The 13,950-nt window shown below is 41.1% G+C and overlaps 1 protein-coding gene across 1 annotated transcript in view; it reads right to left on the bottom strand.

Annotated features, from left to right (window-relative positions):
* Positions 1 to 13,950, bottom strand: part of BIRC6 (baculoviral IAP repeat containing 6) — a 193,425-nt gene that overhangs the window by 18,475 nt on the left and 161,000 nt on the right. The window contains exon 66 of the mRNA XM_059835694.1: positions 8,078 to 8,288. Coding sequence (XP_059691677.1) covers positions 8,078 to 8,288 — 211 coding nt within the window. The remainder of the gene's footprint in view (positions 1 to 8,077; positions 8,289 to 13,950) is intronic.

Below are 13,950 nucleotides of genomic sequence, written 5' to 3' on the forward strand. Positions count from 1 at the left end.
CACTGTTATACTGAGCAAAATAGACAAAACCTCCCATTCCTCAGAATATACCTTTTAAATCAATTGGTTGGCAGAACAGCTCTACCTTATCACCTATAGGTATCTGGAGCTTGTGTGATGGTCTACATTTCCAGGCTGCCTAAACTCCCCAGTCAGGCCAGAACTCAGACTGCATAAAAGCAGCTGAGGAAGCAAAGCGCAGGAGTGATTCCACCTTGGACGCCAAGAAGAAACCAGGTCTCATATTTGACCTTGATTCTGCCTAATCAGGGATTTCAGTCAGTTTCTCAGTGAGTTTAAGCTAGCTGGCATCACAAAACCCCCAAATCAGACATACTGCCTTATCAAGATTTAGTTTCGTCACACAAATCATGCTTTATATTCTAATGGTTAGGGTAAAGATAAATTTTTTTCTTTCTTTTGGGGAAAAACCCAACTAATACTGCCATAACTTGTAAGACTCCTAGTAATGATGACCTCCATTTTTTCTTCCCTCATTCTGCCTTCCTACCCTTGTTTGATTCAAATCTTTTGCTGTCTAAATAAGAATAACAACTTAGCGCTATTAATCCTGCAGTTCCTAAGATGTCACTATATGACCTTCTTTCCATATTTAGTGTTATACTCAATTATCTGGAGTTATTTAACTATACTTTACAGCTTGTCAGTTTATTTACAATCAACATATGGTAAGTGAAGTAATTCCCTAGACTCTAGATGGGGAAATCTGTCAAAGGTTCCCCAGTGGTATATATTTTCACACTGATTGTAATTTGTAAGGTTCACACAGTTTTGTCATCTCTAACCATCTAGAGACAGAACTGAATTTCATTGCAGACATGAGCTGTTACATTTGATTTTATACTTCTTTTACATTAGAAGACCACAGCGGCCCTTTCTAAAATCATATCCTTACAATATGGTTTATAATGACTATTAAATAAATGCAGTTTAAAGAAAATTAGATTAGGTACACTGTAAGATTAAAATCTCATGTGAAAAAGCTCTGGAACTGCAGATGGAGGTGTGCAGCTGGTCCATATACCCATCTCCCTGATGTCATAACACACCCTGGTCTGGAAAATTTAAAAGTCTATATGGTTTCCTAAACTCGATGGTTATAAAAGGGGAGAGACACAAATGTAACTCAAAGCCCTGTGAAGAAGTTGAGTGGGTTTTACATATAACTGATGCATAGATGAATCTTACAACACTTGGAGAAGTAAAGGTCAAAGACTCTTGTGGCCTCTGTAAGCCTGCTGTGGCCTATCAGCCTGGTGTATGTATCCTAAGAAATAAATACTTTAACAGGCTTTGTTAGGTTTAGTCTTGGAGGTGGGAAGCAGGACTTTCAGGGCACTGCAAATGTTACTCTAAGGACAAAATTACAGCGATACCGGAGATGATTTTTTACTCCCCAAAGCCATTTCTTAGTGTAATCTGAAACACATGGTATTACTTTGTGTGCACATGCAAAAACAACCCGGTGACCACTGTACCATTTGTGAGCATGTATAACATGGGCAAACCAATTATTAGTTGAGAAAATGTCATCTTCCCTTCTTGGTATCATCTCCACTTTTATACTGCTGCACTCCCGCCTGGGTTCAGAGCCGCAATGAGCTCTCTCCAAGCTGTGTATGATACACAAGTGCTTCAGAGGGACAAGTAGAGTCCCAGCTCTAGAGAGGGAGTTGCTGGGAATTACAAAGCTCTCCCCCCAGAAAATATGAATGAGATCAAATACTGGCTTTATCACTTTAATCTTCATAAGATCCTTCCCTGCACTCTAGCAGCCTGTATATAAATTTATGTATACAGATAAACTAACAGTGTTATCAAACTCCTGAGTTCTAATTATATGTTTTTCAGTGGTTTTCCAAAGAAACATGAGAACCAATAATACTCATAAATAATAAACTAAGGTCAAATATATAACCACATGAATATTTCGCTGTACATCTTCTCTATTTTTAGAAAACATCTAAATGTCTGTGTTTCACTGTACATTTCTTTCTGCCAAGATTCTGTGCGTGAAGCAAAATTTAATGCTGTTATTTAATACAGGCCAAACCTTTATCTAAACGTTACAATTTTCAGAGTGGAGGAGCAGCCAAATATTTAATTCAGACTTAGAAACTTCCCCATACTGTTGTTCAACCATTAAAGAAAAAGCAGACAAAATCATGTCAACTCATCTTTAAAGGGATGACAGTCACTAATATATTTGCTAGAAGAGACAGTAGCGTACACGCTAATAATTTAAGCCATTAATTTAGCTTGTGTTAGAAGATGACAGCCTTCTCTTCACGCTGTGCTAAATGAATAATGAATGATACGCTCCCAAGACAACTTTAATTTTTAAAGCCAATACTGATACTTACTCACCCATGCCTGATACTCAGAGGTAAATGTAATGATATGGAATTATACCTTTATCAAAGTATTCACAAAATAAAGCCAATGAACCATTCAGCCCCTCTGTACTCCAGAGATGGTGCTTATAGCAGAATTCTGCTCAGTTTTATACTGACATTCACTGTGTTGGAATAAAACTGTCATAGGCTTGCAATCGTGCTATCTATCAGCCCTCATGGTCCCCCACCTTCTGCAGGTTTCCACAGGTACCAAGTAGAAGTTTGTTCCTTGTAGTACTTCACAGATTCTTAAACCAATCTCCCGAAATCAGGCAAAACAAGCAAGGGACCGTGCCTTTGCAAATAAACACTGGCGAAAGCTAGTAACCTCCTCTGAGATGGCTCCGCATACTCCTCCTTGGGGCTTCGAGCACTGCATTTACAGACACTAAGCTGAAGCATGCCAAACCAGCAAAGGCTGCAGGACTGCTCCCTGCAGCCAGCCATCAGCTCCAAATACGAGCTTGAGGGTGCAGCTAAAGAAACCAACAATTGTTTTGTCTTTTAAAGAAAAATAAATTAAAACAAATTAGGCCTCAGTTCCTGGGATCCAATTATAAAGAAAAAATTTTGTTTGCAAAATGCATTTCACATAGAAGTTCTGCAAAGTAACAGCAAAAGACAATGAAAAGCCATAGCAGAGAAAATGCCTCAGGCCTACCTGGTTGTATTCTAGCATCCCCATGCAACAGAAAAACATCCGCGTCATAACAACAATGTGATAGACAGAGCTGATACATTCAGACAACTTTGGAACTGGCAGGATTAACCCTTAGTAGCAGTGTGACAAGCGACAGAAGTGTAAAGATGACAGAATTCAGATCTCCCTCAAGCAGTTATCATGGGGGTGGCAGGGGTGATGTGGAAAGGGAAAGCATAGTTTGGAATTTTAGACGCAGGCTTGCTTTACTCCACATTACACAAAAAAGCCATCAGCTTATTTTGCCAAATTTAACAACTTGCCATGAAGCTCACCCAGCAGATGGTGGTTCAGATGAGCCTGCTTTGCTACACAGCAGCAGTCCTCCACAGCAGAGGGCTCAGCCATCATAGCAAAAAATGTCTCAAACTCAGCCCTTGTGGCAACCCATTACACGAGCCTGACCATTCTCAAATTAGTGATTGATTCTGAATCCCTAGCAGACCTACAAACAATCATGAGAAAGCATCTCATACCTAAATGCCTTCTCCATTATCCAGAATTTCCCCAATTTTCCAATAGACTATTATGGCCTTTGAAAGTACATGAAATAAAATGCTAACTAACTGGAATCCAAACCCCAAAATGTTCTTCAAATTCTGGATCCAAGTGGACACTTTTGCTCCAACATAGAGATGACATTTGGTAGACATGCAAGTAGAACTGCTGTTCAGATAAAGGGAAGTTTTGTCTTTGAAAGCAGATGCCGTAATGATGATGTTGTTCTGGCAATTGACCTAAAAGGGGCAGCATGTTGTCCCATTTAAGAAATTCATGCCAACACTTGCTTATATTGCTGGCAAACTTTCAACTAAAATGCTGAGAATTAAAACCTTCCACCCCAACGATTCCAGGCTGTTCAGGCTGTTGGTGTTTTCATCCTTGTCTATATACTGCTTTAAAGACAAACAGTATTATGCTTAAACCAACCGTGAAAGACAAGATTTCTTTTTGTGCTGGTCTATCGAAGTAATACAAGAAAACTGTATAGACAATGGAACTGAACCAACCATGGACTTTTTATCAAATTCATCAATTATTAAAATAATACCAACTGTGCTTCTAGAATTGTTCTTAATTTTCAGATCCTAAGCTGACACTGAAGAACTAGTCATACCATATTTTATTTCACCAAATTAAAAAGAGCTTATGACTAGTAATCATGTGCCATTCTCATAAAGAAACTTCTTAGACTTCAACCTGGGTAAGTGACAAGAAGATACAGGTTTCCACGCCTATTAAATCTGAGGCTAACAGATGACCAGACTAGCAAAAAAAAAAAAAGTAATTGTGGTGGAGAATTTTATACATACATCTATACTGGAAATGGATTACACAGAAGCCAAATATATTTTATTTTCTATTTTAAGAAGATTACATATACTATGATCTACATAATACTGCCAGCAAGCACAAGCTGACATAAAAAACTGTTATTTGTCCTTCCTAATTCTGTTTCTTTTATATTAAGTCTGCAAAAAAAAATATCCCACCACAGGTACGTTACATGCTTGATATACAAGACTAGCAATCTCATTCAAGAAGGATCAGAGAAATTCAAGGGTAAGGTCCAGTCCATCAGGAGTTACTAGGAAGATTTCCCAATAATGGAATTCCTGCTCAGAAAATCCCTCAGATACTGGTTGGTAAATATTGTCAATTTATAGTGGGAGGAAGAACATTCTACACTCGCCTTTTCCTGACCTTATATTTACCTTCTTTTCATGATGTTACAACATATGCTTAGAGACAGCACTAAATTTTGCAGGGAAGGATGGGTATTATTTCCTAACAAGCCATCTTTAAATTGGAAGCAAGTAAACAGAATCAAGAAACCAATGAATTGCTGGAAGCATAGAATTATTAAAAGAAAGAAATGAAAATTTATATAGCAGCATTTGCTTTTCCAACTCCCTCAGTCAGGGCAGAAAAAGATGATTCAGCCATTAAACCCTCCCCAAATCCTCAGTTCTGAAAACTAGAATGGTTGAAGACATACAGAAACAGAGATGAAAAGCTGGTTGTGAAATCTGTACCAACTACAGCACCTCCCAGAGGCAGGAGGTATTGGGAGGCATGACGGGGGTTCCTTCTGTGTGTGCTAGTCTGGTGACTGTCCTTCAAATAGCAACCACATGCAGCGCTGACTTAATCCGTCAAATGACTAAAACCAGGCCCTCTCAGGCATGTACCCTGATGCAACATTTTACAGAAGGTGACAGTCAAATCTCAGTGATAGTGGCATTTCTGAAGAGGAGAAGCCATAGTTTTGCAGTGTGAGAACTGATGATAAAAGCAACCATAAAGTAACACTGTGAATCACTCGGAAGTGCTCTGAGAGATGATTTGACCTTTGGAATAGTCAGAAAAGGCAAAAGAAACATCAGAAAGGTAAAAGTAAGTAGTTTTGGCTGTTAAAATAACACAAAGCTGCATTGTATTTATCCAGAACGTTCAGTTTTTCTTTGTCAAAGGAGAATATTTAAAGGGAAAACTGATTTAGCAGTATGGGTACTGGTTGTTACTGAGTAGAACAGGAAAAAGACGGCCAGCCTACATTTTATTCTTCTACAACATCTATGGCTCAACCAGCTCAGGGGATAATAGGACAATAATACCAGGTTTGACAAAGCAAAACTGTCTTCTAACTGTGCACTACACCAAAATCAAGGAAGAAAAACAGTTAACAATTAGACTGTGTTCACACATTCCCTGGAAGAGAACCTGTGCTTGCTATCACCGTTATAACCATTTTACAAAGGGAATTACCTAGAGGCTGGTCTATGGTTACTGAAAGAAACTCTCATTCATGGTTTGTCTGGATGTGTTTCCTTAAAAAGTAAGCTGACCTCTGGAAGGTGTGCAGAGCAAGCTCATACAGCATCATACTGCAATGCTTACACAGCCCGATGGCATCACAGCTGAGACAGGATATTCAGATACTTTTCCATTTGTTTGCTAATTGCTCTACTGGACCGCAGTAGACAGTTCCAGTCAAACACAGAGTTTCTCAGAGGTGGCTGGAAGACCCTGAAGGCTGACATGGACGGGACCAGGGCATGTGTTTGTAATTTCACATCATCTTTAGCATATCAGCTCACCTCAGAGGCCTGTGCTAAGGCACAAAGAAACTGTTGTAAAATCATCAATGCAAGGAAACATGCTTTCCATATCTAGCACCAGCAGATCATAGAATCATAGAATCATTTAGGATGGAAAAGACCTTTAAGATCATCAAGTCCAACCATTAAACAAACCCTGCTAAGTCCACCACTAAACCACATCCCTAAGCGCCTCATCCACACGTCTTTGAAATACCTCCAGAAACGGTGACTCAACCACCTCCCTGGGCAGCTTATTCCAGTGCCTGACAACCCTTTCAGTGAAGAAGTTTTTCCTAATATCCAATCTAAACCTCCCCTGGCACAACTTAAGGCCATTTCCTCTTGTCACTTGGAAGACGAGACCAGCACCCACCTCTCTGCAACCCCCTTTCAGGTAATTGTAGAGAGCAATGAGGTCTCCCCTCAGCCTCCTCTTCTCCAGACTGAACAACCCCAGTTCCCTCAGCCGCTCCTCATAAGACTTGTGCTCCAGACCCCTCACCAGCTTCGTCGCCCTTCTCTGGACACACTCCAGCACCTCAATGTCCTTCTTGTAGTGAGGGGCCCAAAACTGAACACAGGATTCGAGGTGCGGCCTCACCAGCGCCGAGTACAGGGGCACGATCACCTCCCTACTCCTGCTGGCCACACTCTTTCTGATACAGGCCAGGATGTCATTGGCCTTCTTGGCCACCTGGGCACACTGCTGGCTCATATTCAGCCGGCTGTCAATCAACACCCCCAGGTCCTGTACCGCCAGGCAGCTTTCCAGCCACTCGTCCCCAAGCCTGTAGTGTTGCATGGGGTTGTTGTGACCCAAGTGCAGGACCCGGCACTTGGCCTTGTTGAACCTCATCCAATTGGCCTGGGCCCATCGATCCAGCCGGTCCAGATCCCTCTGCAGAGCCTTCCTACCCTCGAGCAGATCAACACTCCCGCCCAACTTGGTGTCATCTGCAAACTTACTGAGGGTGCACTTGGTCTCCTCATCCACATCACTGATAAAGACACTGAACAAAACTGGCCCAAGAACTGAGCCCTGGGGGACTCTGCTTGTGACCGGCCACCAACTGGATTTAACTCCATTCACCACAACCCTTTGGGCCCCACCATCCAGCCAGTTGTTCACCCAGGAAAGAGTGCACCCGTCCCAGTAATGAGCAGCCAGTTTCTCCAGGAGAATGCTGTGGGAAACAGTGTCAAAGGCTTGACTTAAGTCTAGATAGACTACATCGACAGCCTTTCCCTCATCCGCTAAGCAGGTCCCCTGGTCACAGAAGGAGATCAGGTTAGTCAAGCAGGACCTGCCTTTCATAAACCCATGCTGACTGGGACTACATACCACTAGTCAAAAATCTTCAACCTTCTCTATACAGTTAGAGTTCTCACCACAAATAGTAACTCACAAATCTTTTGCCTCCTGAACCTTATTCTTCCTAACAAAAGCCAAAGGCTTCTCTCCTAACCAGCTAGCCTCCGATGGAGAATCCATTGAGGAACCTGGTCCTTACTCAATGGGTAAAGCAGCACAGAAGCATACAGAAGATAGATGGGACATTTATTGTAAAAATTACCATTCGGTTTGGCCCTCCCTGATCCCATTCATTATAGAACGGGCTTGTTCAACAGCTCCCGAGGAATGCCCCTGCCTTCAGACTGACAGCAGGAAATGTACCGTCCTGCAAACAAAAGATTCACCTCATTGAAGAGGGAAAGAAATTAAAGAAAGATTTGAAGCAGACTGCAGCACCTGTTCAGGTGAATATATAGAACTGAATCTTCTTTCACTTCTATATTTTAATATGTAAGTGCAAAATACAGTTTAAAGGAAGGTGAGGGATCATAAAACTGATTACCTCAGTCGGTTTGTATAGGTATCTACACAGGTCTTCATTTTAGCCAACAAAGTCCCAACAGAAGTTTGTGACTCCAGCTGTTCTTCCTCCTCTTCAGTATTTTCCCCTGACAGAGGAAGCAGTAATGGTACCATCGATGTGCAGGATGCAATAGCACGGAGTAATTCTAGCAGGGCTCGGTAAAGGGGAACATGGCGGGCCATATCCAAAACTAAGAGAGAAAAACAGTTTACAAAAATTACTAAAGGTTGAAGATGACTCTTAGTACAGATGTTTTAGATTGAAAAGCTAGATTTTAATAAGTATTAAAATATTAATGACATTTAATGGTAAAATGCAGTATTTTATAATACCAATTTATAAGTTATGTTTTAGTGGACTTGTCCAAAAAAAAAATTGGTAAGATACCTGGAAAACAAAGGTTAGCAAAAGACACAAGAGGACAAAAGTGCTAACAAGGAACAGAACAGGATTACCACATGCTATATTCATTTCTAGTAGCTTAATATACAATGCTGGCTCAAGTTGTATGCCAACAGTAATGGCAAACAAGTATCTATGGAGGAAGAATTGTAAACTATGGTGTAGCAGGGCACCATTTGCTGATTCTAATAGCATAAGCATTAATAAAGAAAGACTTTCATACCACCCATGATTTATAGCTATCTTCTCCTTTGGGAAAATTTGTCTGCATTATTGCAGGAGTATTTATGGTCATGAAATAAATGAAGTGGTCTACTAAGAAGTCTAGCTTGCTTCTTTTAATGGAGAAAGTATAATTTTAAAAACCATTATGCATTCTTCAGAGCATGCAAAGGCTCTGAAGAAGATGCAAATTTTATCTGCATACATTTGAACCACAAAACAGTAAAGATGAATAAGAATATATATTAGGTAGGCAAACCTCACTGCCTAAGTGTTGCTCAGTGTGATGTATATGTATTATAGAAGTAACTGTGGGTAGAATATAGATAACAGCTCCTCTGACTAGGAAAGACAGGCAGAGACACACAATTCTAATGGATTCTCTAGCACCACATTGTTTATTTTTCTTTTCCACTTGCTTGGACAAGTATGTAATGGATGTAATTTTAACTGACTTTGTATCATTAATAGAAAACCTGAAAATGTAGCAATATACAGATACTTTAACACAGCTGCTTCCTCTGTCCCTAGGACATGCTATTTTTAACCTAACTGCAGAAAAAAATCACTCTAGTTCAGAGTATTTACAAATGACTGAGTTTATGATAAAATAAATTTATGCTTTTTCCAGCAAAAAAACCCCAACAAACAAAAAGCCCCTGACAACTCACATTAGGACAGAACAAAGCATAGAAGAAAGCTTTAATGTTTCATTTAGCACATCTTGCCCTCCAAGCTAAAGCATATCACAAACCTTCATGTCCCGTCATCAAAGCCTTAGCTCTAAATACAGCACAATGGGACAGTATAAACAGGCAAGCAAAATTCAATAAGCAGGTTTGTCCAAGTTTAAAGCTGGATTTATCGCTACCAAGAGTTCTTTGATCAACAGCATGCTATTCATATTTTGAAACTATTACAATGGCACAAACTCTTAACTGAGTGAAGTTCTGTTGTGTTGAACAGGAAGAAAATTCACTGAAACAAAGCATTAATCTGTCAGGCCTGGTATCATGGCTCTAAAAATACCCTGTGTCAAAATATTCCATATATTTAAAGCAAACTCAATTGAATTTAAGCATCGGCATTAAGAAAACCAGTTTCAATTATCTGTCAATTCTCACATTTTATATATTTTATATACATATTTTATATATATATATCTCCATTCCTTATGCTCAGTCGCTAGCCAACAATGATTGCCCACAGAAAAATCCCCACAATGTGTAAAATGGCCTTAAAATAAACATGAATAGATCTGATGATGTGTGAATTTAAAAAAAAAAAAAAGAAAAAAGAAAAAAAGGAGTGTGGGAAGAGAGTGGGGCAAAAGAAAGGGAGAAGGGGAGACCATAAAACCCCATAGTGTAGCCCTCACCAGAAACCACCTCCCACCTATGAGCTAAAGATCGAGCAGCTCCTCAATTTAATCAATAGCTGTTTATTATGAAGATAGTGAGTGAAGGAGAGATATGACCTCTTAGATAACCACAGCATTTCACTTCTGGAAAGCTTTCATTTATTTATTTTAACCATGAAATATTCATGAAGCCAGAATAAATAATTTCAAATCCTTCAATGATTGCTTGCCCTCTCCTTTGCTAAATGGATAGTTAAATTCAAAACTACTTTCAGGAGGGAAACTTTAAAATGGGCATGTTTTCCAGAAAGATAGGAGAGAATTTCTGGTTTTAGCAGATTCAATTCACTTGCACTGCTTTGCAATTGTTCCCATGTGAAACAAATGAAATGCATTCACTTGGTTTCAATTTAAACAATCTTTTAGGGAACAACCAGCAATTTCTTTTACCTTAATGCTAGACTCCTCTAAACTCAATTTCTTGATACCATTCTGTGTCTTACACTATTTTTGTCCAAGGCCTTTATTATACTTACTAAGGATTATGACCCATGCAAGTGTGTTTGTCTGTTCAAAATGCCAGAATTCTCCCCCATCCCCAATCTAAATCCTAAAAATGTTTATCAAGACTGGATATCTGGGTAAGTATCAGAAAAACTTGCTGTGAAGAACTTAAAATTGACAAATTACTGTTCATTACCTTTATTTGGCAGTTCACCTACTCCTTGTGCCTACTTTGCTTTCAATTGAAAGAGAACTGACTACAGTGTGTGTCTTCTGCAGATATAGCTCTGCTTTCTGAAATAGGTTAAGACGACTTCAACATTTTTTTAATCTCTATATTTACATTTAATTAGACGTTCCAAATTGGATAATGCTCAATTTTTAAGACACTATGTTTAAGCCACTAGGACTACAAGACACTCCTTTGTCAATTAACGCCCTGGCCCAGATCTATTGTTTGCTAACCTGTCCATCTCCTCCTGGTGTGGCCGGCTGCATCTACAGATGTCCCAGCAGCACCCTTCTGGACTGACAGAGGCTTTGCAAGTCCAGCAGCGTTCAAACTAGAGCCTCAATGTTCAGGCTGTACCACTCAGACTCCATCATCACCTTTACTTCTTTTAGTGTTTGCAGCATATTTAGTTAGTTGGGATTTATGATAGATGTCTTCCCTTTAGATATCATTATGTATATATTTGGGGAGAGTATTTTAGAAATACAAATGATACAGCTGTGTAAAAAAAATAATTAGATCCTGTAACAAAATCCTTGAAAGGAATTGAATTAAAATACTAAAAACACAAAGAAAAATATAAAATACAAATCTGCAAATTAACAAACCCTAATTCCATCAAATAGAAGCAGTGGAACCTTTGGACTATCTACCTCACATACAGGTATCTTACCAATTAAGATGCCAGCAATTTGGATTTTAAGCAAATATAAATGTCAGTGAAGAACAAGTGTTAAAAGTAATCCACTGCTTTCTTCAAAGTATGCTATTCCTTGGGAACATACCCAACTTTTTTCTGCCTGACTGAATTGGGCAATGCAGGTATATTGTAACATTTTACTTAAATTAAATAAGGTAGCTTCTTGTGTAGGGAAGAAAATCCCAACACATAACAAAAAAGAAACAAATACTTTTGCTTATAGCAGAGCTATAATCTGAATAGCATTAGCACATCTTAAATATGTCAGGTTTTTTTTATATAGGTACTTCAGTTGTGTAAGAAGGCACTAACAACATTTGATTTATATGAGCATGCACATAAGCACACCAAACTGCAAATACACAGCATTCCTAAGAAAATGAAAACGGGACATTAAAATTCTTGGCTTTCTAAAAATGACAGATGGATGGATATATTATCCAGGATACTCTGTTATCTCAAAGTCAAAAACGTTATTAAATAATGACAAATATCTTTTCCAAACAGCTTAATGTGGTGCTTTCAGACTCAGAATCACTAAGGTTGGAAAAGACCTGTAAGATCATCAAGTCCAACCATAAAAAAAAAAAGAAAGAAAAAAAAAACCCCACAGAAAAAAAAATTCAAATCCACCCACAAACCACAAAACACACCACAACCCACACCAAAACAACCCACCCACACCACACAGCACCATGCCCATCAAGCCACATCCCACAATGCCACATCCCCACGGCTCCTTGAATACCTCCAGGGAGGGTGACTCCACCACCTCCCTGGGCAGCCTCTTCCAATGTTTCACTACTCTCTCAGTAAAGAACTTTTTCCTAATATCCAGCCTGAACCTCCCCTGGCGCAACTTGAGGCCATTTCCTCTTGTCCTGTCGCTAGTCACTTGGGAGAAGAGACCAACACTCACCTCTCTGCAACCCCCTTTCAGGTAGTTGTAGAGAGCGATAAGGTCTCCCCTCAGCCTCCTCTTCTCCAGACTGAACAACCCCAGCTCCCTCAGCCGCTCCTCGTAAGACTTGTGCTCCAGACCCCTCACCAGCTTCGTTGCCCTTCTCTGGACACACTCCAGCACCTCAATGTCCTTCTTGTAGTGAGGGGCCCAAAACTGAACACAGGATTCGAGGTGCGGCCTCACCAGCGCCGAGTACAGGGGCACGATCACCTCCCTACTCCTGCTGGCCACACTGTTTCTGATACAGGCCAGGATGTCATCGGCCTTCTTGGCCACCTGGGCACACTGCTGGCTCATATTCAGCCGGCTGTCAATCAACATCCCTAGGTCCTTTTCCGCCAGGCAGCTTTCCAGCCACTCGTCCCCCAGCCTGTAGCGTTGCATGGGGTTGTTGTGACCCAAGTGCAGGACCCGGCACTTGGCCTTGTTGAACCTCATCCGATTGGCCTGGGCCCATCGATCCAGACTGTCCAGATCCCTCTGCAGAGCCTTCCTACCCTCGAGCAGATCAACACTCCCTCCCAACTTGGTGTCGTCTGCAAACTTGCTGAGGGAGCACTCAATCCCCTCATCCAGATCATCGATAAAGATATTAAACAAGACCGGCCCCAAAACTGAGCCCTGGGGGACTCTGCTTGTGACCGGCCGCCAGCTGGATTTCACCCCATTCACCACAACTCTCTGGGCTCGGCCATCCAGCCAGTTTTTTACCCAGCGAAGAGTGTACCTGTCTAAACCACGGGCCGCCAGTTTCTCCAGGAGAATACTATGGAAGACAGTGTCAAAGGCTTTACTAAAGTCCAGGTAGACAACATCAACAGCCTTTCCCTCACCCACTAGGCAGGTCACCTGGTCATAGAAGGAGATCAGGTTGGTCAAGCAGGACCTGCCTTTCATGAACCTGTGCTGGCTGGGCCTGATCCCTTCGTTGTCCTGCACATGTCCCGTGAGCACCCTCAAGATGAGCCTCTCCATAACCTTCCCCGGTTCCGAGGTCAGGCTGACAGGCCTGTAGTTCCCCAGATCCTCCTTCCGGCCCTTCTTGTAGATGGGCGTCACATTGGCAATCCTCCAGTCATCCAGGACCTCCCCTGTTAACCAGGACTGTTGATAAATGATGGAGAGCGGCTTGGCAAGCTCCTCCACCAGCTCCCTCAGCACCCTTGGGTGGATGCCATCAGGCCCCATAGACTTATGAGTGTCCAGGTGGCATAGCAGGTCGTTAACTGCTTCCTCCTGGATCATGGGGAGCCTATTTTGCTCTCCATCCCTGTCTTCCAGCTCAGGGAGATGGATACCCTGAGGATACCTCGTCTGGCTATTAAAGACTGAGGCAAAGAAGGCATTAAGTACCTCAGCCTTTTCCTCATCCTTCGTGACAATGTTCCCCGCCGCATCCAGTAGAGGATGGAGATTCTCCTTGGCTCTCTTTTTGTTGTTAATGTATTTTTAGAAGCATTTTTTGTTG

This window comes from Gavia stellata, chromosome 2, assembly GCF_030936135.1.
Source record: "Gavia stellata isolate bGavSte3 chromosome 2, bGavSte3.hap2, whole genome shotgun sequence".
Taxonomy (NCBI): domain Eukaryota; kingdom Metazoa; phylum Chordata; class Aves; order Gaviiformes; family Gaviidae; genus Gavia; species Gavia stellata.